This window comes from Urocampus carinirostris, chromosome 13, assembly GCF_059441175.1.
Source record: "Urocampus carinirostris isolate Australia breed hairy pipefish chromosome 13, RoL_Ucar_1.0, whole genome shotgun sequence".
Taxonomy (NCBI): Eukaryota; Metazoa; Chordata; class Actinopteri; order Syngnathiformes; family Syngnathidae; genus Urocampus; species Urocampus carinirostris.
This window is the reverse complement of record NC_142361.1, coordinates 30,285,874-30,311,189: the sequence shown is the minus strand read 5'-3', so window position 1 is coordinate 30,311,189 and position 25,316 is coordinate 30,285,874. Positions and strand designations below refer to the sequence as shown.

General features: G+C 39.9%; 1 protein-coding gene across 2 annotated transcripts; it reads right to left on the bottom strand.

The window, feature by feature from the left end:
• Window positions 1-697: 697 nt before the first annotated feature.
• LOC148354285 (golgin subfamily A member 7B-like) lies at window positions 698-17,850 on the bottom strand. Of its 2 annotated transcripts, XR_015852524.1 has the most exons (6): window positions 17,706-17,850; window positions 13,811-13,936; window positions 11,291-11,443; window positions 3,643-3,744; window positions 1,588-1,791; window positions 698-1,522 (listed from the first exon to the last, which is right to left on the bottom strand). XR_015852524.1 is itself a non-coding variant. In XM_088351686.1 (5 exons), exons 1-5 carry the CDS (start codon window positions 17,715-17,717, stop codon window positions 1,699-1,701), a joined length of 486 nt encoding a protein of 161 aa, XP_088207812.1. In that variant the 5' UTR covers window positions 17,718-17,850; the 3' UTR covers window positions 698-1,698. The 2 variants fall into 2 exon arrangements, 1 of the variants encoding a protein (XP_088207812.1); XM_088351686.1 differs by having other exon boundaries at window positions 698-1,791.
• Between the last annotated feature and the right edge of the window lie 7,466 nt (window positions 17,851-25,316).

The following is a 25,316-nucleotide window of genomic DNA, read 5'->3' as shown; positions in this document are numbered from 1 at the left end:
GGCATTTTCCAATATTGAATAAATGCGCCAACCGTGCCAGAGCAGAGGCATATAAAACAAAGCCTCAGTTTTTCAGTCAATTATATGTTGACGCTCGATCTAATCAAGTCTAATTCTGCTGACTCTGAAATACCTCAACACCGGACTCATGGGAAATAAATAATAGACAAAATAGACAGTGAGTGGAAAAGGAAAACCCATCACCCTGTGTTGTTGGACAGGTGTAAACCATATCTGCCTTACTCAGTGTGCGTGAGGGTGGTCCTTACATATAGAGGGGGGTTCTTAAACGAATATTTTGACAAGTGAAGGTCTGAATATGGTGTGAAACCATAAGAAAACACATCTTGTGAAGTTTCAGATGGATCGGACATATTTAAGAGGTGTTCCAAGGCCAATTCGCCCCGGTAATGTAAGCAATCAGAGCCATGCTTTTAAAAGACTTACATAGGGTGTAAAACATAAAATAATGAAAGAAAAAAAACTAAAATATGAATAAACATGCTTGAACATTTGTGTGGTAAACAGCGTTTTAGTATCATATTTTATCCAGCACTAATTTTGTTCCAACTCAATTTCAGATGATATATGAGCAAGCGAAGGAGTCAAGGGAAAAGTATAGCGACTGAAAATGTCATGTAGGTTACCCTAGATGTGAAAAACGCCACCAAAACTTACTCATAACCAAAAGTGGTTATGTTGATTTCCCAGAAAGACATTCTACTCTCCCAGGCCAGAGCGACGTTGAGTATCAAACACAGTATTTTAAAGGCAGTCAAGTAGATTACCCCAGATGTGAAAACTGCCAATAAAAGCTGACTTGGAATTTTTGTTGTTGTTGACTCAGTAGCTTTCTTGGAAAGACATTCTACTCTCTTCAGGCCAACTTTGGCCAGGATCTTTCACAAGCAATCAGGTAGGCCACTCCAGAGGTGTAAATGCCCAAAAAAAAAAACAGCAACAACAAAAAAACAAACAGAAATTCACGAATAATGGTTTTGCTTCTTACTGGTGATGCTCTAAAGGTGCATATCATTGTTTTTGCTTATCATGGTTTCACACCAGGGCAGCACGGCAATGCAGTGGTTAGCGCGTGTGCGGTGCAGTTCTGAGGTCATGAGATCGAACCTCCTGTGTGGAGTTTGCATGTTCTCCCTGTGCTCCCACATTCCAAGAACATGCATGATAGGTTAATTGGCCAGTCCAAACTGTCCCTAGGTGTGGATGGGCGGGCAAATTGTCTCTCCCTGTGTGCCCTGCGACTGGCTGGAAACCAGTGTCCGAAGATAGCTGGGATAAGCTCCAGCACCCCTGCGACCCTACTGAGGATAAGCAGTGAAGATAATGGATGGATGGATGGATGGATGGTTTCACACCAGGCCTTCTCTTGTCGAAATATTAATTTGAAAACCCTCCCTATATATAAGGACCACCCTATTAAGACTACGTACCAAAATGGCTTTGGAGCACCTTCTCAATATGTTCGATCGATGTGGAGCTTCGCATAAAGCGTTTTCCAGACCTTTGCTGACGAAAAATCAAAAGTTGAAAAATAAGGACCAGTAAGGTGTGCGTCCATCCCGTTACCTAGGTGGTCAACCTTCAGAAGCGGGTGCTCTCATGTTTCAGCATGCGGATGTTGGTGAGGGTTCCGCCGGAGCTATGGTGGTACCCATAAGCCTGGTGCTGGCCCTCTAGTCACCGGGCGTCGCCCCCTGTTGACGAAGCAACGCTACTGCTGGTGGGACTGGAACTGGCCGAGCCTCGGTCTTCGAAAACGCTGATTTCCAGCTACCGGGAGAGGTTAAGGAATGGTGCTTTTGGCTAGTGACGTGCAATGAGGAAAGACGGGAGTTTGTTCCTCAACTGTCACCATGGAAAAATACAATAAAAAATGTATTAAATAATTATATTTATCAAGTTTTTAAAATTTTCTTTTTCCTTATTTACCTTCTAAATTGTTGGGTTTTCTTTTTCAAAATCACTGAATTTTCACATTATCCTTTCCTCACATGGTTAGTCTGTGCCTTGCCATAATTATGTTTTATTTTATTTATTTTACCATTTATTTTCTTTTAATTGTATTTTAACCATTGTGAGTGTCTGTGTTTTAAGTGTTTTGGGTTATTGGGTGAGAATAAAGGAGGGGACTTTATTGTCTTATTTTATGCTTAATGGTTTTGTACAAATACATTCAATTTGATTATATTATGAATATTTTTAATTCAATTAGTATGTAACGTATTCATGTTCTGAGCATTTGCAGATGTAGAGTGAGGCACACAATTTACTTGCCTCATGGTAACGACCTATATTGAGAACAAGAATTCTGGTTTGGTGCACACATCAGCCCCGACCAATAGATTTAGTCATAGAATTAGCAAACTAGCATCAAGTTCAGCCATCCAGTGATTTATTTCTCATTTCATAGTTTTCATCATAATGCAGGATTACCCTCCTGTACTGCCATCTATATTACACTGAGCTAAACCCTCAAAGAAGGACCGTGACCACGGGGGACATGTTATCAAAGCTTTAATTCCCTTCTCTGGATGGTGAAAACTGCAAACGTACAATACACTGCATTGAGACCATTAGCCGATATGTTAACAAAAATAAAGCGCATAAGCTTTACATTTATCCAAACTATTATAAGATGTGTTTTCAACTTTTAGAAACTAACATCATTGCCTTGTTGATCCTATAACATGGATAAGGATGGATCGAACATGCAACAGTCCTGTCAGTAATTGTCTGAGTCTGTTTATGTTGAGCTGGCAGAACCGTAAATGACACGAGAAACATGAAGGTATTTTGATTTTGCTACACGTTTAAAGCTTTGTATTGTTTGTTAGAAACAGTAAATTATTCATCAAAGAAAAACACTCAATAAAAGTTTTTCCATGTGACAGTTCATATAGTCAAGTCATATTTATCTGTATAGCCCTTAATCACAAGAAGTCTCGAAGGGCTGCACGGATCACAGACTAAATGCAGAGTCGGCCTTTTGGCATTTTTCACATCTAGGGTAACTTACCTAACTGCCTGTAAAATTTGGTGTTGATTTACAATGTCAATCTGGTGTAGAGGAGTAGAATGCTGAGTCGACAAAACCAAAATTGAGTGGGAAAGAAAAATAGAAGAGAAAGGTAAAGAGAGAGAGACAAAGCGAGATAGAGAAAAGGAGAAAGGGTGTATTGGCCTCAAAATACAGCAATAATATAATAATAATAATATTTTGTTCATGATTACTTATTAAAAACAATATTGCATTGATATACTATTTTCTTTTTCCGCTATTGAAATTGTATTGAGATGAAGGCTTATTCATTGGTAAATTTCTCACCAGACTCGAACCTCTCCATGCTTTTGGCGCATCCTGATTTTCCAAGGATGCTAATCACAATAGCCTCAGTGACCTCTCAAATCCCGATCATCTGTTATCTCTGCTTGGCTGGCTTTAGATGGATAGAAAGATAGATAGATACTTTATTCATGCCCGCAGGGAAATTCACATTTTCAGCAGCATCCCTGAGCTGAGAACAATACAATAATAAAGCAAAAAGAATACAATATACAAATACCTATCGTCCTCTGATGCTGTTTGAAAATGAAGAATCAGTACATCTCTGCAAAGGATACGACTCGCATTCCCCTTTCGATTGGGTCGGTGATCAGAAGCCCTCGCGGAGCGTAGATTTTTTCATTCTGATCCTGGATGTAGCTTGTTATCTTCTTCAAAACCTGGAATCCAACATTAAATGTATGCATTAGAGAAAATGGTTAAATATTCACAATATAAAATGTTTATTGATACACAGTTGCAAATACATTATTATCAATGACTATAAAAGACCATTTAAGTAAGTACCAGTAACTGAAATTATATTTCATAACTGGCAGGGCAATTTGCAAATAAACACTAGATGGGGCTACAACTCCTGCCAATCTGACCTTGTGTTTATAAATGTACTTGGAAAAATATTAACACACTACTGTATCTCACAAGCTCAGTCCCCTCTAAAATCTGACTTAAAAAATATTTCAGTTCTTAAGCAAACAATCTGTCTCAGATATATAAAAATGATAAGCTCATTAAGGCAATTCAATTAAGTATTAACGTCGTGCAATACGTATCCCTTCCTCACAAACTTCATGGTATATTTATTGCAACACAGTTATGATTATATGTATAATAATAAATGTTACATTATGTCCATGTATATCGTAAAAAATATAAGAAAATAATATTCCCCTGTTGTGAAAAGTACTTTATTTGAATTCTTACTTCAACAGCCAAAACAATCTGTCAAAAAACACAGTGCTGAGAAAAAAAGGAAAATATTTTTGCCATCAAAAATAAAATAGAAGTCTTGTGAAGGAATATACTATAGAAATACATCTTTCTTATTTATGTAAGCATGTACACTGTGTATTAACAATTCACTAGCTAACATTATTTATATGGCCTTTGCCCAATGGGACGTTTGGGACAAAGAAGGCCGTGATACACGGCTGTGGCTCCTCTGAGAGGAGGCCTGGCAAAACCCAGCCACGTGGTCGGGTTTGCCTATGTTTTTCTCTTTCCCTCTCCATCGGCTGAAAAAACTGATGGAGTCAACAAAGGGATCTTTTTGGACTGATCAATAATCACTATCAATGAACTGACACATGAATAATTTCAAACTAACGGAACTAGTTTTGATGGTGAGTCATCAGCCCCACCCGCTGGCCGACTAAGGAACCACTGATTTGGATTCTGAATAAAAAAACAAAGATTTAAACGGTCTCTTAAAGTATTTCTGTAGAGTACACACATGACCAGGTTACAAAATATTCATTCAACTGACTGAAAAAAACTGCCCCAACGTATCTTGTGTCACAGAGTATCCCAACATGTTTCGTGACGTGTCTACGGGATCTTTGCTGACTGACGTTTGCTCATGCAGAAAGGACAGCTATTAGATGTAAGTGGCATAATTAGGGCAGCTACTTAAGCACGGGCTATTTGCCAGCTTGGACAACTTCAATGCTCATATGCCACGCATCCCCTCGAAAGCAGCTAAAGCGTATCTGACAGCTGCAGCGCACCCCAGTGGGCAAAGATGACCAGAAGAAGCTGTCAGAGTTTTCAGAAGGGCAAGCACAGTCATTTGCACAAAGGTAAGGGGAATAAACATGTACGTGAGTTTTTTTGCCTTATGGTTTTCCCTTTCAACTTTGTCATCCTAACTGAGCCTTAAAATTAACCTGGACATGTGATATCTTGTATTAGTCATAAAAATATCCAGAGGAGAACATTCTGATTGTAGTTTTTTACATTTAAACAATACTTTATGAATGTAATGTAAATATTCTGTAATCCCTTGTCCTTCGTGCTTCGTATTTTGTGGCCTTAGTGGATCCCGAAAAAACATTCTTTTGTCGGGCCAGGTGGCTTTTTCTGCCATTCTGTCCACAATGAAATGAACCGCACTTGTGCAGCCATGATCCATTATCTCGAATCTGTCAAGACTAGAACGGAGACAGGACCCACTTGCGTTGCGTTTCTCATAAGTTTTATTGGAAGAAGGAGAAAGGGTTTGGTGATTGCTGGACGTGGGAAGCAGGTCGCTCTGAACGTGGAAGTGGATCTTCCGTGGTGAGTGATGGTGGTGTTGGGAATGGAAAAATGGGTCAGTAGCCGGGACAGGAGAGCAAATACGTGGTCGGGTCGGAAGCGAGTCGTAGGCCAGGAAAGGAGAGTAGATGTGGTCGGGGACAAAAAAGGTCGAAAGCCGGGACGGGAGAGTAGACGTGGTCAGGATAAAAAACAGGTCGAAGCCAGGGGACAGACAGGAGCAAAAACAGGTGGGAGTCAGGGTCGAAAAAGGCTCGCCTAGTTTTAACTGAGGTTCGCAGACGGACTGACAAAAGGGGACAAATAGGAGAGGGTATAAATTGGGACAGGGAGCCAATCAGAGTCCGAGGTAGTTGGCGCCAAAAGATTCACATTGGTAATCATGACAGAATCACATATTTTTTCAAAAAGGGACCAGCGGGACATGCTTTTGTCGGACCTGGTGGCTCTTTTTTGCAGTTCCAACTTTAGTTCCATCTGAAAAGAACTGCACTCGTTCAGATTTGATCCGTTATACCAACCCGATTTTGCTCCGTTCTTGCCCGCCGTAAATAAAATTCTAGGTTGGGACTGTGATCTGTTATCCTCAGTCAACAATTGCTGAGAGCATTTTTTTAATTTTTATTTTTTTTTGCGATTCAGGCAGCTGAAGCGTGCCATTGTGTTACACCTCAAATGAACTGCACTGTTTTAGGTGAATCCATTATCTTCAGCCAATAGCAGGGGTCGAGAGAGCAACTTTGCATAATGTATGGCAGCTCTTTTTTTCCTTAAATGAACAGCTCCTATGCAGCCGCGATCAATTATCACACTAGTAAACTGCTTCAACATTTTCAAGTCTATTAATAAAAATGTACTTGTTTTATTTAGGGAGAGAATTGCGAAAAATACATTGCCCCTAACACACAATTTTGCAAAATCTAAGGATCATTCTTTTAATTTAATAGAGAAATTAAAAGCCTTAAATGTAAAAATGAGCCATGCTTGCATGACAACAATTTCTAACAATAGGAAACAATAGTGATTTTATATTTACAATACATTTAAGGGCTTGAACTCTACAGCAAATACAGTATTGCAGAAATTGTTATGAGTGAGACACATTTTTATAATTCAAGGGAAAAAAAACTTAAACACACTTAAACTCAACAGGAGGAACAATTGTACAGCTGTTGTTTCAACAAATAACACAAGTAAACACAGCATCCTCGAGGTAAGTAGAGGTCGTTCCAGTGCTAGGCCAAAACAAATTAGGGCCACAGAGTCTTTGCTGCAATACTGACAAAAGCTCCTCGGAGATGGTAAAGGCCTTCTACAGCTGCAGGCACATCTGTTGACGCGGTGACCCCGAAAACCTAACTCGGGGACCAAACTGTACTCTTTAAAGGCTTTTTTTCTGCATTTGGCTGAGCAAAAATAAAATGATTCTCAAATGAACAAATCATATTCGCCAGCTGTAAAACCAAATTGTTTTAATCTCTCTTGTGAGGTGAACTCGCAACACTTTGTGGAAACTCGGGGGAAGAAGGGAAAGGTTTTGCATTATCAGAGCACAAAACTTGTATTGTAGACCCCCGGGATATAATGACCTCGCCTTACGTCGTTTTAACTTACATTGTGGAATAAACTGTTTTTTCTTTTCAGCCACTCTTTTACCCTACATCAATAGCAAATTATTTTATATATATATATATATATATATATATATATATATATATATATATATATATATATACAATTCTGATCAACATTTTATTCTGTCAACTGACATACCAAATCCCTATACTGATTTTACATATAAATTTATTATTTTACTATAAAAAAAATTTGGGGGGAAAAGTAAAAAACAAAAAACAATTCTGATCATTTTAATCGGTCTGTCACGGTTTCCCTTTTCCCTCACTTGGGCCTGCACGTTTGGTGGTAACTGCTGCTCGTTGCCTGATTGGCTTCCCTCTTATTTAAACTCAGGGCTCTCATTCACTCCTTGTCAGTCCGTCAACAAACCTCTGCGCTTGCAAGACGTGTATTTTGAGTTTGTCTGGTATCCTGCTTGTGTATCCAATATCCGGTATTGACCCTCTCTGTCCCGTCCTGTCCGGTATCTTGCTCCAGTATCCAGTATCCGGTATCAATCCCGTCTGGCCCGTCCTGTCCGGTATCTTGCTCCAGTATCCAGTATCCGCTAGCGTCCCCTCTCTCCCGTACTGTCCGGTGTCTTCCTCATGTATCCAGTATCAGGTATTGATCCCGTCTGTTCCGTCCTGTCCGGTATCTGCTCGTGTACCCTGTATCGATCCCGTCTGTCCTGTCCGGCTTCAATCTCGTCAGCCTCTGACTTCCTGTTTTTCTGCGCCTGACTTCTCTGTCTCACTTCTTCCGCCCAGCGATCGGTGAGTCACTGGTGTTTGTGTTCACGTGCATTATTCCCCATTTTTGGTAAAATAAAGCTTGTGTGAAAACGTTACGCGTCCGGGTCCTCTGTCTGTTCAGGTTTTGACACTGTCAACTGACATACCAAATCCCTTTACTGGTTTTACCTATTACTTTAATATTCAACTCGAAAAGTTAAGGTAAAGTTAAAACATTGTAAAACAGGCAAAATCATGAATGCAATAAGAAAGAAAGTTTCACACAAAATGATGAAAAATATCTCAATTTTGCAAAACCAATTTAAGTGGTCCCGGAAAAAAATACAAAAATGCAAAAGATTCTGTTGAGTCGACATTATTTTTTGTGAATGCATGCATGCACATATCAACATACTCACGGCAATCAACATCCATTCATAGGCTTCACCACAAACCTCCTGGCTGATTCTGTGCACCCCCACCCTGGGGTGCGTTTGGCCCCAAATCAAAAAAAACAAACCCCACTTGGGTGGCTCCACTCGCAATCAACCGGCATCGTTTTGTCAAACGAGTCAATAAAATGACTCGATAGCATCGGCGGACCAAAGACACATGAAAGGAACTCCGAGCGGACCTTTTCTGCATGGCTTCAACACAGCTATAAATAAAATCTGCTGATAAGGAAATGTTTGGAAAAAGTGACAAAAACCCAGGAGATGATTGATGCGGGTGGAAGAGATCAACTCACAGAGGCATGCTGGGACTTTTGTGCGACTTGTTTGGTCCAATGGGAGCAGCAGGTGATCAAAGAGTGCACATGCAACTATGCTATCATCATCTGTTTTTTCTCAGGAAGGACGTTTGCGGTCTGTGATGCACGAGTGGCATGCCGTGCTGTGCCCACCTGCACGCAAGTGTGGTGATTTTTTTCACGGCAAGGTCTTTCTTTTTTTGATACGAGGCATAAAATGTTAAGGCACTCACCTTGTACAAAAGTTTAGAGAAATATGAAGTGACAGTGCGTAATAATTCTCAACTAGGAGTCGTTTTCCCTCAGAATTTAACTGAAGTGAGTGCAAGCTGGCAATAAAACTACCGGCTTGCGGTCAGCCATAACCTTTAGCCGACATGAGTGACTAAAGAAGGAAATGGTGAAAAAATTCTTGAATAACAGGCACTGGAAACCATTTCATGCAGGAAAGGAAGCCTAAAAGTACCATCAAAACAAGTCATTCAAGCTTGTGTAGCAGTAAGATGGCGGCCAAACAAGTAAACTTTCTCAAAGCGTATAACAAATTACAGTAGGTATTATTGTTACAAATTTCTAAACCACAGAGTCCTTGAAAAAAATAAAAACATGTTTATAAGATACTGTGTTCTTGTTTGTTCAATCAATGAGGTAATTTTATGCCACTAGGGTCATTGTACAAACACTGGAGTTTTAAATATATTGAAGTAAAATGATTATATTTGATTACTAATGATTACTTTGTTAAATCTATTAATATAATATCTTTTTTGCATTTGTATTATGTATTTTACATTCAAATTGTCAAGTTTGGTAAAAATACCTCAGTTGAAAGTATAAAGTTATTCTAACATATTAGCAACGATGACAATTTATTTTGTAATTTTTTTTTTCTTTTTTTAATTTCCTCATAGATTAAAAAAATATAAACTCAAATGTTATCTTCAAACAAAATTTGTTCAGAAATTATTAAGATGACAATCTATCACATTTTAAGTATTTTTCTACTTTTTTTGGCCAATTTCTTGTCAGGACCAGAACGGAAACAGGACCCACTTGCGTAACGTTTACAACAAGTTTTATTGAAGAAACGAGGAAGGGCTGCGGGAAGCGGGGTGCTCTCGTACTCGGCTTCTGATCTGAATACGGAAGTGGATTTTGGCTTGTTGGGGACGGAAAAACAGGTCGGTAGCCGGGACAGGGAGAGCAAAAACGTGGTCGGGGTCGGGAATGAGTCGTAAGCCAGGACGGCAGAGCAGACGCAGTCGGGATTAAAAATGGGCCGTAAGTCGGGACGGGAGAGCAGATGTGGTCGGGATCAAAACAGGTCATAGCCAGAGACAAATGGGGAGATCAGGAATGGGCAGGTGGAAAAACGGGTGCAAAAACGGGATATTCGGGAGTCACGGTCAAAAAGGCTTGCCTTGTATCAACAGAGGTTCTCAGACGGACTGACAACCGGGGAGTGACAGAACTGGGTTTAAAAAGGGACAGGGAGCCAATCAGAGCCCGCAACGGCTCGCGCCAAGCGAGGGGCACAGGTGATTCACATCGGTAATCATGACAGAAATGTGTTTTGCTTTATTATTGTTATTGTTTTTTTTGCTCAATAATTTCATACATTAATTTCAAACAAACAAAATGATGTACTGAAATTGTTTGCTTTCAATGTCTTCTAAAATAAAATATACAGTCAATTTATCTACCGGTAATTTTAAGCATATTTTTTTGCTTCACTTTGAAATTTTCCTGAAACACACACGATTTTACAATTTGTAAAAATGTTACAAGATACTTAAAATATTTATATTAAAGTAAAATGACTGTATTATTTAAAATCTAAAATGTAAATATTTCAAGTTGCATATAAATCGTGTGAATTGATTAAAAAATACTTATGTTTGTACATTTCATAGTAAAACTTTAAATCAGTAAAAAATTAATTAGATTAACAAAATGATTTCGCATTCTTCTAATTTGCATATGGATTCATTATTATTATTTTTATTATTTTTTTTCAGCTCTGACAAAGTTAGTTACCTCAATTTTTGCAGGCAATGTTTGCTTGGATGGTAAATAGTTTAGCCAATTTAACTAGGGTTAAAGTAAGTGGTTCGGGTTTGAGGTTTTTGGTTATTGTATTACTTGTCTTATTTTGGTTGATTTCCTGAAGTATACAGGATACGATATAATAACACACTCGTGTCCCGCGGCACACTGGTTGAGTGTATTTAGCTATCGCGTGATCAGATTGGATCTGCTTGTCTTTGACTCATGTGGGTGCAAACAACTGTGACCTGGATGTCGGGTGTGCATTCATGCACGCCATTTAGTCCAAAAGAGACAGTGAAGTTCTGCAGGTGGCCACTGACTGTTCCAGAATCATCAACCGACATGACATGCTTTGAAAACTGACTGATTGGTAGATATTGGACGCTCCATAATAAGCTGGTAGGTAGAACTTCATGAATCTCCAGTTTACCCAGAACCTCAATGAAGGCAAAATAATGTCTAAATATGAATAACAATTTTTAAATTGAGCAAAAATTAATATTTATTCCCCACATTTACCTTTTCGTAACGTGTCTCCATGCAGAAAAATATGAAGTAGGCGGTGGCGCAAGCCAGGCATCCCTCCAGGTACGATCGGCCTCCAATTTTTTCAGCCTCCATGTAGTACGAGTTGAGCGTCCTCACCGTTTCCTCCAGTAGGTTCCGCTCAATCTACTTACAAGCACAATTGTGAATGTGTCATTGCGGTCTGAATGTGATTTAAAAAAAACGCGGAATTGGAGTTTCATATCATCCATTATCTACACCGCTTATCGTCAGTAGGGTCGCGGGGGTGCTGGAGCCCATTCCAGCCATCTTCGGCCAGTGGGTAGAGGACACCCTGAACTGGTTGCCAGCAAGTCGCAGGGCACACAGGGATAGACACTTCACTGTCATTCACACCTAGGGACAATTTAGACTGGCCAAATGACCAAAAATGCATGTTTTTGGGAATGTGGAAGGAAACCACAGTGCCCAGAGGAAACCAACGGAGGCACAGGGAGAACATGCAAACTCCACACGAGGAGGCCGCGGTAGCTCTACTCGAACACTGAACCTCTGCACCGTGGGGCTGCGTGCTAACTAGGCTGATGAAAGAAAACAGTGGAAAACAGTATCTAAGATGACTGATTCACAGAGCTCAACGTACACCGTGGAAAGTGGGTCACACTGAAGTACTCTTTTTTTTACACACATTCGCTAACAATAACAATAGCGTCTAGCAACGAGCCATAACCTGCAGCCAAGTGACAGACATAAGTGGCTAGAGAAGGAAATAGTGTTAAAACGACTTGAATCACAGGACTTAGGCACCATAGCATGCAGGGCTCAGCTGTGTAAGATAAGTAGATGCTCGTGCTAAAAGGACCACAGGGACAAGCTACCTTCAAAAAATGGCCATTCCTTTAGTGTTAAGATGGCGGCCAAACATACAAGAAAAACGTGCTTTAAAGGGTGTCTCAAGTTGTGTATTATAACTACAAATTTCTAAAGCTACATGTCCTTGGAAAAGTTATGTTTATGAGATAGTATAAGTGTTTTTGTTTATGATTTTAACCCATTTCTGCATGGAGACACGTTACCCATGTTTAGTCTGAATGAAAAATCTATTTTCATGCCACTAGGGGTCACTACATAATACACACTAGGGCTTTGATAGTTTTTATGTCATGGTTGCCATGGCGCCCAATTGTCCCCGCCCGTGTGGCGCCAGCTGCAGCTTGTTGACAGATTGGCTTCCCCACTATTCAAACCCTGTCATGTCAATCCCCGGTTGTCGGTCCGTCTGCGAACGTTTTTTACATGGCAAGCCCTGTTTTTGCTCCTGTTTGCCTCCCGAATTACCACTTGTTTGGATCTCGACCACGTCTACTCTCTTCTCCTGGCTTTCGACTTTTTTCCGACCCCAACCACGTTTTTGCTCTTCTATTCCGGCTACTGACCTGTTTTTTCCGTTCCCGACACCGCCATCGCTTGCCACGATTGTCCCACTTCCGCGATCAGAGCGACCTGCTTCCCGCGTCCAGCAATACCCGGATCGTGGGCGCAACCCTTTCCCTTTCTTCTAATAAAACTTGGAACGTTACGCGAGTGGGTCATGTCTCTGTTCTGGTCCTGACACTTTATAACAGTGGATCACAAACTTTTTGAGCCACTACCAGTGTTGGGTCCAAAAACTAGTAGACACGCGGGGCAAAGAGTGAAAAAATAATAATAATTTGATTTTTGTTTTTATTCACTGGCAGCCTTATATATGATACCTTGTCAAAACATGAGGAAAACCCAAGGGATACTGGGGACAAGAGTGGATCCAAAATAACAACTGTTTTATTAGTAGTGCTTTATTTGTCAGTTCCAGAACGGAGACCGGACCCAATTGAGTAGCGTTTACCACAAGTTTTATTAAAGGAAAGAGGAAGGGCTGCGCCCACGATTTGGTGTTCACTGGACGCGGGAAGCAAGTCTCTCTCGTACTCGGATTGTGATCCGAACACGGAAGTGGATCTTCCATAGTGAGCGATGGTGTCAGGGACGGAAAAACTGGTCGGTAGCTGGGACTGGGAGAGCAAGGCGTGGTCAGGGTCGGAAACGAGTCGTAAGCCAGAACAAGGGAGTGGACGTAGTCGGGGACAAAAAGAGGTCGTAAGCCGGGACGGGAGAGCAGACGTGGTCAAGATCAAAACATGTCGTAGCAAAAACGGGACAGGTGGGAGTCAGGGTCGAAAAAGGCTTGCCTAGTATACACTGATGTTCGCAGACGGACTGACAACAGGGGACAGACAGGACTGGGTTGAAATAGTGACAGGGAGCCAATCAGAACCCGCGGCGGTTGGCGGCAAATGAGCGGGCACATCTGAGTCACATCAGTAATCATGACATTATTTACGATTATTTTTTCAAATTTTCACAGTTTTTGTTTGGTGGGTTGGATTAGTAGGCATGATCGGCACTATTTAGCCCGCGGGCTGTAGTTTACCCACCTGTGCTTTATAATCATACCAAAAAAATATAAAATGGAATGCAATAATCCCCACTCACCCTGTTGTTCAGTTCAGGGGGAAACTTGGTCTGAAAACGGCAGAAGGTCCCCTCACTATAGTCCCTCTGCAGGAAAACCTTCATCACCAGGGAAGCGCCTCGCCTCATCTCCTGCATCCCGTGAAACTGCACAAAGGAAAACACGCTAGAGGCAATTTAAATCTTTCCGACTGTCTTTCCACAGTCGGGATTTCCATCGTCAGCCTTCATCCTTTACGGGAGTTCGACCCAATCACGCTCGAAAGCTTCAGCTTTGGCTTTAAAAGCACTTTGAGTGCTTTATGGCCGTTTTCTCAGAGAGGATCAGCAGCAGTCAGAAAGTGGGATCCTGTAAAGCCACTCTCACTTGATCTCAATTACTTTACTCTCGGACAGGTTACTCCAACATAGTACTCGCGGGCTCTAGGGTGCCCCCTAAGGACAGCTGAGGTGCCCGTGGATTTCTTCTGAAAATAGTTCACCAGCTTTGGGACATTATGATTTTTTAGTGGTTAACTGATTCTATTAAACCTTCCAACAATTAACCTGGTAATAACATATTAACAACATATTAATAACATGACCAGTTGTTATTTTAGAAATGAATATCAAACCGGGCGCCCTTTGTTCTAACTAAAGACAAAACATACTCCCATGACCCCATCTTTTTTTTATTCAACTAATACAATATTACTTATAAAGTATAATGAAATAATTTAAACTTAAATGCCTATTCACAACTGACCCACCCACCTACCTACCTAAATACCCACCTACCTACTTACCTACCTACATACAAAACTACCTACCAAACTACCTACCTACCTACCTTTTATTTGCCTGCGTACCTACCTACCAGCCTACCTACCTGCTGTACCTACCTATTTACCTACTGTATCGACTTACATACCATACCTACCTACCTACCTACTATTCTATTCTACTGTATCTACCCACATACCTACCTACCGACCGACCGACCGACTGACTGATCGACCGACCGACCTACCTACCTACCTACCTACCTACCTACCTACCTACCTACCTACCTACCTACCTACCTGCCTGCCTACCTACCTACCTACCTACCTACCTACCTACCGACCTACCTGGCTACCTATTTACCTACTGTATCTACTTACCTACCGTACCTACCTACCTACCTACCTACCTACCTACCTACCGACCGACCGACCGACCGATCGACCGACCTACCGACCTACACCCTTACATACCTACCTACCGACCTACCCGGCTCCCTATCTACCTACCTACGTACCTACCTACCTACGTACCTACGTACCTACGTACCTACCTACCTACGTACCTACGTACCTACCTACCTGCCTACATGCCTTCTCACCTACCTAACAACCGACGCACCCACGTACATATCTACCTATATATAAGGCCAACTTATACTTCCCATCCTCAAACAACACATCCACCCATCCTAGGTCCGTCTATCCGTCGGTCTATCCGTCGGTCTGTCCATCCGTCGGTCATGCCTGCCCTCCCGCCTACTGGCCTGCTGACTGCCCACCCGCCTTTCTATCTATCTATCTATCTATCTATCTATCTATCTATCTATCTATCTATCTATCTATCTATCTATCTATCTATCTATCTATCTATCTATCTATCTATCTATCTATCTATCTATCTATCTATCTATCTATCTATCTATCTATCTATCTATCTATCTATCTATCTATCTATCTATCTATCTATCTATCTATCTATCTATCTATCTATCTATCTATCTATCTATCTATCTATCTATCTATCTATCTATCTATCTATCTATCTATCTATCTATCTATCTATCTATCTATCTATCTATTCATCCGTCTATGCGACCGTACGCCCGGTCGCCCATCTGTCCGTCAGTCTATGGGTCCGTTGGTTCGTCGGTCTGTCTATCTATTTATCTGTCTATCCATCTAAAAACAACTTTTAACAGCGCAAGTTTACTGACAACACTTCTATTTTAGTCTGCCTAGTGCAAGAACTCCAGTCAGAGCCACAGGATTGCTCAGTCGGCATCGCGCTTTAAATATCTCTCTGTACACAACACAGCCGGCTATTCGTCAAATTGGACACATGCTATTAATAGACACAATTACCGCACAACAGCAAAAAAGTGAGAATAGTTGAGCAAACTTTTTTACATTTTGAGAAAAGGGTTTGAAGTTATATGAATACATCACGATTTGTTAAAAGAAAATATTTTAATGGATTGTACATCTGTGAAAAATTCCTCCATACATTCAAGGTACATTTATAGATATGTAGGTCATTATCTGAACGGTGGAGTGTACAGTTGCCTGAGGAGAAAGTGGATATGTAATATTTATCCAGAAGTGAAGAAAAAGTGTCGGAGAAGATGATGGACAGGTAGGAGAGTAGTTGAGGAAAGCACAAGTCGCTGATGGACTGCTGCAGTTGAGCATGGATTATTTAGCAGGGAAAGACAATTTGATTCTTACCTGCTTCCACATCAACATTGATTTTTATTTCAGTTTTGAACTGAGCAAATGTAGTCATAGTGGACACTGTATTTGGCATGCCAGATAGTTAAATACATTACGAACTGCTTGTTAAGCACTTTTATGCAACAACCTGCTGCAAATGATCAGCGAGAGGGAGTTACTGTTATAGTATGTCCACCTCGCTGAAGCTATTATGTTAACAAAACCTATGCTCTTATATTCAAAGTCTTATTAGCAAGTGGACAAAGGAGTTGGGGGCTATTCAATATGTGATGCATGTGAATGCTTAAAAAAAAATTATTGAGGTGACGCTTTATTTTATCCCTATTGAGAAAGCCAACCTTAACATACAGGTAATTTTTACAAAAAAAATATGCGGCAAAAATACATGAATAAATACGAACATACAGCAAATAAAAATGTTTTCTTGGCATGCAATTTTATGCATGTATTTTTAAATATGTTTACATTTAAATCATTTTCTGATTTTAAAATGTAGTTTTTCTTACAATAGCAAAATGGAGAAATATATGAGGTTACTATCGAAATACGTATAACTTATCAGTGGAAAAAACACATGAAAAGCTAATTACTTTACAATAGTTTTTTTGTCGTGAATCTTTTTTTTTTACTCTGAAAACCCAAAGGTTCTACATAACATTTCTTCTACATTCTATTATTGTTTTTATATAAAACAAACATAGATGTTTGAAGAAAAAAATGCTTTCAAAATGATTTCCCAATAACGTATACTAATTTAATCTTTCTTTTAAATAATGTATTTTATTTTAAAATGTGAAATTTAAGATTTTTTTTCAGCTAGAAAATTGAAAAAACTTTAGACGGATGATTCGTTTACTAATCTATTTTCTAGCTTTGGCTTTTTGCTTTGCATTGGCGTTTTACTCTGAAGAAACTCAATCATAAATGAGAAAAACAACGTAGTTAGAGAACGTATTCTTGGTTTGTTGACAGGTTTCTATGTTAATTTTAAGTGTTATCTTTCCTAACAAACTTAATTTCCAGTTTCCCCTTTGTTACGTTTTTTCCTCTTCAATGCTTACAGCTTCTTAATTCAAAAAGTCCAGTTGAACTATGAGAAATAAATACAAGAAATAAAGAACCCAAATGAATACATGAAAAAAACCGTTTTGCTTATTGTTTTAACAGCAGTTGAGCTAAAATAGTGAATTAAAAAAACACAATGCCTGTCCCTGTCCATGGTGCTGATGACACAAGACCATGCCCCATTAGTGTTCTTAATTAGATCCCAACAGTTTAACTCCAGCAAAATAAACAATTACTGTAGCTGAAAATACACATTCCCTCATGATTATTCCAGCATGCTCCGGTAAAATGACTTTTCTCGGCCATCCGAAACCAGGCACCACATGCACAAGGAGAATGAAAAACGGATGTCTCACCTCTGTCACCATGTTGCAGGACGGATGAGGATGGATTTGGACGGATATGGACAGATGTGGACGAATGTGTCCAGTGCGGATGATGACGGCACGAGACTGCACTGCGTTACGAAGATGCGCTCATGCAGGCTGGCGCGATTTCAGCGGGCACGAGAGTGCGCGTGAAATGATGCACTAGTGTGGGGTGTGCGTGTGTGGTTTTGCATTGCTCAGTTTCAGTCATGAAATCAGGGATTGTTTTTTTTTACGATCACCATTTAAGACTTTTATGTGCACAATTACATGCTATTTCTTTTACTCTAAAATGTAGTAAGGTTATTAATGAAATTATTGATTTATTAGCAGTTGAAAATATTGTGGTACTTTCCTGCTACCAGCAAGGTTTTGTTGGCTAACCTGGTGTCCGAATCTGGCAATCCACCTTCCTCAAGATCGGTAAGGGAGTGGTGGAACTGTGCACACCTGTGTCCAACCCCACCCGATTTCATTTCAGGGGTGTGCTGTACCTGTGTCACTTTTAGTGGGGGTGACTTCAATCCGAATGCTAGAACTGTGTTTGTAAAAACGTGACATAAACCGTAGTTTTGCAGAAAATTTTAATAGGAAGTTAATTTTACATAAAGTAAATTTCCAATTTCCTACTCCTCCTTGGATTGAATGCTAATGGACGGAAGATATCTCATTATTTAAAAAAAAAAAAAAATCTTGTGACTGACTTCCATCCATTCATCCATTATCTCTGCCGCTTATCCTCAGTAGGGTTGCGGGGGTGCTGGAGCCCATCCCAGCTGTCTTTGGTCAGTGGGCTGGGGACACCCTGAACTGGTTGCCAGCCAGTCACTAGGTACACAGAAACAGACAATCCGCTAGCTCAATCACACTTAGGGACAATTTGGACAGGTCACTTAACCTGGAATACCCGTTTTTGAAATGTGGGAGGAAACCGCAGTGCCCAGAGAAAACCCACACAAGCACTGGTAGAACATGCAAACTCCACACAGGAAAGCTGGTAGCTGGATTTGATCCCATAACTCCGAACTGTGCCACGGAGGCGCTAACCATTTAGCTGCCTTGCCGCCCTTGTGACCGACTTATTGGGCCAGAATGTATTGATGGCATTTTCATTAATTTCTATGGAAAGAATTGATTCGAGAACAGAATGATCGTGTAGAATATCTCATTGAACATTTTTAAGTGACAACGTGCAATAAATTACCACTGGAATGTGTGCAATCAAGCAAAATTACACTAAGGAAGCAGGAAAGATACAATTTTGATCAAATCAGACAGCTACTTCCATATTTTTATGATCGAGCAAGGATGAATTTCAGCTAGCGACAAACCTTCTTTTAGCGAAAATGAATAATTAATTGAGCTGGATACAACCGGAGCGGTTGGAAGGAGCAAATTGCTAGAGGTGTTCAAAGAAACTAACTGTAAAGACACTAAAAAGGGCGGTGAAAAATTGCAAGAGCATACCCGAATTTATAAATCATCGGGTACCTGAATTGTGACCAGCTGTGGACAGTGAATGACACTGAAGAATAAAGCAAGCTTTATTCACACAGAGAAATGAAATGATCTGCATTTATATAGCGCTTTTCAAGTCAAGACTTCCCAAACCGCTTTACAGTGTGCTTCACATTTCCCAATAGCGGCCGTGCAGCCATGTAAGGCGCTAACCTGCATTTTGGGGGTATTAGGGGTTCAGTGTCTTACCCAAGGACACTTTGACATGTAACATGTAACACGGAGGATTCAAACTGCGATCTCTTGGTCCCAATATGAGCGCTCTACCTCCTGAGCCACTGCAGCTTTCAATAATAATAGCGGTTGGTGAACTATAGCCAAGTGGCTGTAGTGAATGGCTAGAGAAGGAAACAGTGTAAAGTCAAAGATACCTGCGCAAGGTAAGTGGTTTTTAAGTGCTCAAAGCGAACTAGCTCCATAGTCGTAAGATGGTGGACACAAATGCCTTTGCTTTTTGTTTGAATTAAGAGTGCTTTCTTAAAAAAAAATTACATATTATTACCACTAGAGGTAGCTGCATGATACATTCAGGTACTCTAAGCATTCAATATAAACAACGTGTACAACAGGACGGTATTTACTGCCTAAGTTAGCACACTTCTAATGGACTTGAACTGCAACACATTTTAAATTGTGCTCCGAGTATGGAGCCGCCGCACGAGAACATAGCTAGCGTTTATTGCGCTGTTAGCGAGGAATCATCCCATTAAACATTCATCTGGGCACCATTTGCTCCACTCTCACAGGCAGCAACTTCCTTTAAGTTAATGAAGCGCAAGGTCCGGCATGGATTGTTTTTTCTTATTCGTGAAAGAAAACAAATAAATCTCTCCTCCAAGTAGTGAAGTAAAAGTAAGATAAGTGAACCTTAGAAGCTGTTAGCTACGTTAACATTGTTTCTGCTATTTTTAGGTGAAACTGTTTTCTGGCACTTGTGTTAACGTCATGACTCATGACAAGGGAGTGAAATTAGATGCTCACGCTATCTCGCGCTGCAATTCCTCCCATCCTCCTGAGGATATGCTAAATCACATTCTTGGCAAAGGCCCTGTTTGATTTGTTCACATAAATGAATAAAAACGTACACAAACACATGCGTTTACAGCCCAAGCCATGAATGAAAGGAAATATAAGACAAAGAACTGGAAGAACTCTTCTTGTGCCAGAATGATTATACTTGCTCCACTTTCTTAGGAAAATTGCCAAATAAGGGTTCCTTTACACTGTCAAAAAGCATGTTTTGTCAAGAACCAACAGGATCAGGACCCAAACGCGTGACGTTACTCACACAACCCTTTTATTTTACGGGAAATGGGGAGTCATGCACATTAGGCAGCAGTGTGGCATGAAATGATAGGAAGCCAGAGGCCGACGAGATGGATACCAGCACGGCGGCGCAGTGGTTAGCGCTTGTGCGGCACAGTTCATGTCATGGGAACCTGTCGTGGTTCAAATCCAGCTCCAGACTTTCTGTGCGGAGTTTGTATGTTCTCCCCGTGCTTGCGTGGGTTTCCTCCGGGCACTCCGGTTTCCTCCCACATTCCAAAGACATGCATTTCAGGTGAATTGGCCGGTCCAAATTGTCCCTAGGTGTGAATGAGCGAATGAGTTGTCTGTCCCTGTGTGCCCTGCGATTGGCTGGCAACCAGTTCAGGGTGTCCCCTGCCCACTGCCCGATGATTGCTGGGATGGGCTCCAGCCCCCCGCGACCCTACTGAGGATAAGCGGTACGGCTAATGAGATGAGATATCAGACAGATGGGTTTGATACGGGACAGGACCGGACAGACAGGATAGATAATGAAATAGGATATCAAAAATAAACAGGACAAACTAGATGGGAACGAAAACTGGAGAGAATAATAAACAGGACGAAAATAGACAGGAACAAAACTGGAAACCGATATTAAACAGGACAAAAATAAACAATACTGGACAGGGAATACCAACAGGAAACCGGACCGAGTCAAAACCCACGTCTTGCGGGGCATAGATTCGTTAACGGACTGACAAAGGGATATTGAGAGCACTGAGCTTAAAATAGAAGGAAAGCCAACTGACAACGAGCCGCAGCTGGCGCCACACGGGCGGGGCCAATTGGGCGCCAGGGGAACTGTGACATGTTTTTTTTACTCCTCTTTACAGTATTTACCCTACTGTACAACATTAAAAATAAAATACTTGGAGTGCCCAAAAACCTCCAAAATTCAAACTCTGCAGTAGTTGCATATACTGCATGTACAGTACCTATACAAACCTAGTTCTTGTCACGACCAGCACACAGGGTAGATCCAATCACGTAGCGTTGGCAGTTAAATTTTTTCTTTAATTTACATTTTTACATTTGTAGTTATTCAATTTTATCTTGCTAGCTTTAAAGCATCTGGTGAAAATATTGTTTTTGTGACATAAACATCTCATGATGCTTAATATTTACCCAATAGATGTTGCTGTTTGGTTTAGTGCAACTTAAAACAAGTGCTAAAAAGCTCAAACAAGAATACCGTTATGCAATGCATTAATGGATATTTAACCAAAAAATCACATTCATATGATACTTCTTGTATTTTTGCTTATTTTTCAAATCAAGGTTGTGTTTCTTTTACACTTAGAGGCACTTAATAACTCACAATATGCCGTTAAGAAAGAAATACCAGCTTGTTGGCAGTTTTTTATGTATTTATAGCTGGTTATGTGTCGGCAGGTCAGATTTTTTTTTTTTTAACGCAACTCCGTCGGCGCTTCTGAATTTGCACCTCAGCAGAAAATAAGAGCTTAGCTTGAGACTTCATGTATTATAACAGCTCACCAGGGCCCAATAGCCAAACCCGTCTCATACGACACGTGATTTATATTCCTGTAAAACGATTTTGGTTTCCTTCTCACTCCAGACCGACACCTTTTATTAGAGGTGGTGTGAAATGATGGAGAGGGGAAAAAGGAGTTTGGGTTCAAACTTGCGAAAAATTACTTGCACAGTCACTTGTACGGTTGCATTTAGAAGGAAATGAATATAAAACGATGTGCCAGTATGGACTGTTGAAATGGACCGTTCACTGGTAATGGATCTTGGATCTAAGTGCATTGTTCATGTCATTGCACGGTCAGTACTGGTTGCAAAAATGAATATCTTGAAGAACAAATGTTAAGCTCCTCTCAACACCTTATTTAATTCACAGCATAAAAAGCTGATTGCAGAAACTGCTGACATGTTTTTGGGACACAACCATATCGAGAAAAAACAAAAAACAAAAAAAAAAAAAACAACAAAAAAATAGAATTAAAGAACAAGAACAAGAACAAGAACAAAAACAACAAGAACAAAAACAACAAGAACAAGAACAAAAAGAACAAGAACAAAAACAACAAGAACAAAAACAACAAGAACAACAAAAACAAGAACAACAAAAACAACAAAAACAACAAAAACAACAAAAACAAGAACAACAAAAACAACAAAAACAACAAAAAGAACAAAAACAAGAAGAAAAAAACAAGAAAAAAAACAAGAACCAAAACAAGAACAAAAACAAAAACAACAAAAACAAAAACAAGAACAAAAAAAGAACAAATAGAAGAACAAATAGAAGAACATGAACAAGAACATGAACAACAACAAGAAGAACAAGAAAAAGAACATGAACAAGAAGAAGAAGAACAAGAAGAGGAAAAAGAACACGAACATAAACAAGAACAAGAACAAGAACATGAACAAGAAGTTCTTCTTCTTCTTGTTCATGTTCTTGTTCTTGTTGAAGAAGAAGAAGAAAATGAAGAAAAAGAAGAAGAAGAAGAAGAAGAAGAAGAAGAAGAAGAACAAGAAGAACAAGAACAAGAACAACAAGAACAAGAACAACAACAACACAAATAACAATAACAAGAAAAAGAACAATAACAATAATAATCATAATAATAATAGTTTACATTAAATGGACATCTGCTGTGGTCTTTTAAGTAGTATTTTCCTCCTCTTCCATAATATTCAATGTGTTTTTCTCTCTCACTTTAGTTGGAAAATGTTGTTTTTTTCTCAGTGTGAAACAAAAATGAGGAAAAATACTAAGGACAAATACACAGTACATGTCACGACCAGCCCACAGGGTAGACCCAATCGCGTAACGTTTTCTCACAATCCTACTCCAGTAGCTCCCGTGTTATTTTCGATTGTTCTCGATTGTTCTCAGCTCAGGGATGCTGCTGGAAATGTGAATTTCCCTTCGGGGATGAACAAAGTATCTATCTATCTATCTATCTATCTATCTATTGAGATATAGGAAAAGGAAGGGCAGCGCCCGTGATTCGATGCTCGCTGGTCGCGGGGAAGCAAATCGCTCTCGCAATCGGACTGTGATCCGAATACGGAAGTGGATCTTCTGTAGCGGGCGATGGCGGTGTCAGGAACGGAAAAAACAGGTCGATAGCCGGGACAGGAGAGCAAAAACGTGGTCGGTGTCAGAAACAAGTCGTAAACCGGAATAGGAGAGCATACGTGGTCGGGATAAAAAATGGGCCGTAAGCCGGGACGGGAGAGCAGATGTGGTCGGGATAAAAACGGGTCGTAGACGGAGACAAACAGGAGCAAAAAACGGGACAGCCGGGAGTCAGGGTCGAAAAAGGCTTGCCTTGTATAAACAGAGGTCCGCAGACGGACAGACAAAAGGAGAGTGACATGACTGAGTTTAAATAGGGACAGGGAGCCAATCAGAACCCGCAGCGGTTGGCACCAAATGAGGGGCCACAGGTGATTCACATCGGCAATCATGACTTTTTTTTTTTAATAACAGGAAAAATAAAAACATAGTAAAACTTGCATCTTCTATTAAGCATCTAATTTCACTCAATTTAAACATCATTATTATTTTTCATTATGTATATAATCTTTATTTGTTTAGTTTTTTTGCTGTGGCTAGCTGCAAAGAATGTACAAAATTACAAAAAAAATACAAAAGAATATACTGGACTATATTTAGAGGACAAAATACTGTATTGTGAAAGGTTCTAATTTTAAATGACAAAACGCCCCAAAAAGTCATTTAGCAAAATAAGAAAAAATGTGAATTAAGTTAATCATTCTTAATGAGTTAAATTCTTTAACATGTCAGAATTTAATTTAGATATTGTTATTATTTCTATTGTGTATATTCTTTGGTATTATGTGTTTTTTTAGCAGCATGCGGATAGTAGATAACAAAAACAGACATTTCACAAGAATTCTACAGTAAAATATGGATTTTACTTAAAATAAGCCTTATTACCTGCACACAGAATTATACAATTCTACTTGGAAAGATGACTATTTTTCCATTTTCATTGTGATTATCCGAAGCGTTTTTTAACTGGACTATTTATTATCTGAAACGTCAAGTTTTAGGGAACAAATACCGCGAACAAATATTATTTAAAACGAGAAAAAAATGTCTGGCAGTATAACTAGAACATTTTATCTGGAAATATTGCTATTTATACATTTATTATTTTACTTTTGCATATTTTCCCTAAGTAATAAAGTGAACGTTTAAAAGTTGCAAAAAATTTTTTCCAGACGGCTGTTTTGAAAGGTTATATGCCTGTCTGAGTCCTGCTGTGTTTTTGTGTGCTCCCGTTTGTTTATGTAGTTATTGTCAGTCCGTTCAGTTTTATAAAAGCATAGGAGCACAATACAGTGCAGTGTTAGAGTTTCACTTAAAACATGTTTGCAAGTCTTCTGGGCTTTTTGCCACGGCAAACAGACCATCTCCCATTGACTTACCCACAAATTGTGGATTTGTACTCCCGTGCACAAATACACAAATTCTGACAGTGGAACACATCCGAAAGACGTCCCGGCGTGACAGGAAATGAGATCTCGAAAACCCCAAAAAACATTAAGTTGGATGCTTTTGGAGCTAATAAACAACTACGAAAATCTTTGGAAGAGTCCAATGGAAATAAACTCGAATCGGGTGAAGCTCCACTCTGAACACTTAAAAACGTTCCGTCCTACACAAGGACGAGTTTGGGTATTTCCTTTATTCCTTTGTCTTGACTTTGGTGGGAAATGTTAATTTAATTTAATTTTTCCTGTTGGCAAAACTTGAGTTCC

Coding starts and splice junctions, on each gene's coding strand:
- LOC148354285 (XM_088351686.1), bottom strand. Junction 11,444..13,810: donor CCCCTGAACTGAACAACAGG/GTGAGTGGGGAT, acceptor GCTTGTAAGTAG/ATTGAGCGGAACCTACTGGA. Junction 1,792..3,642: donor TCGAAAGGGGAATGCGAGTC/GTATCCTTTGCA, acceptor CTCTCCCGGTAG/CTGGAAATCAGCGTTTTCGA.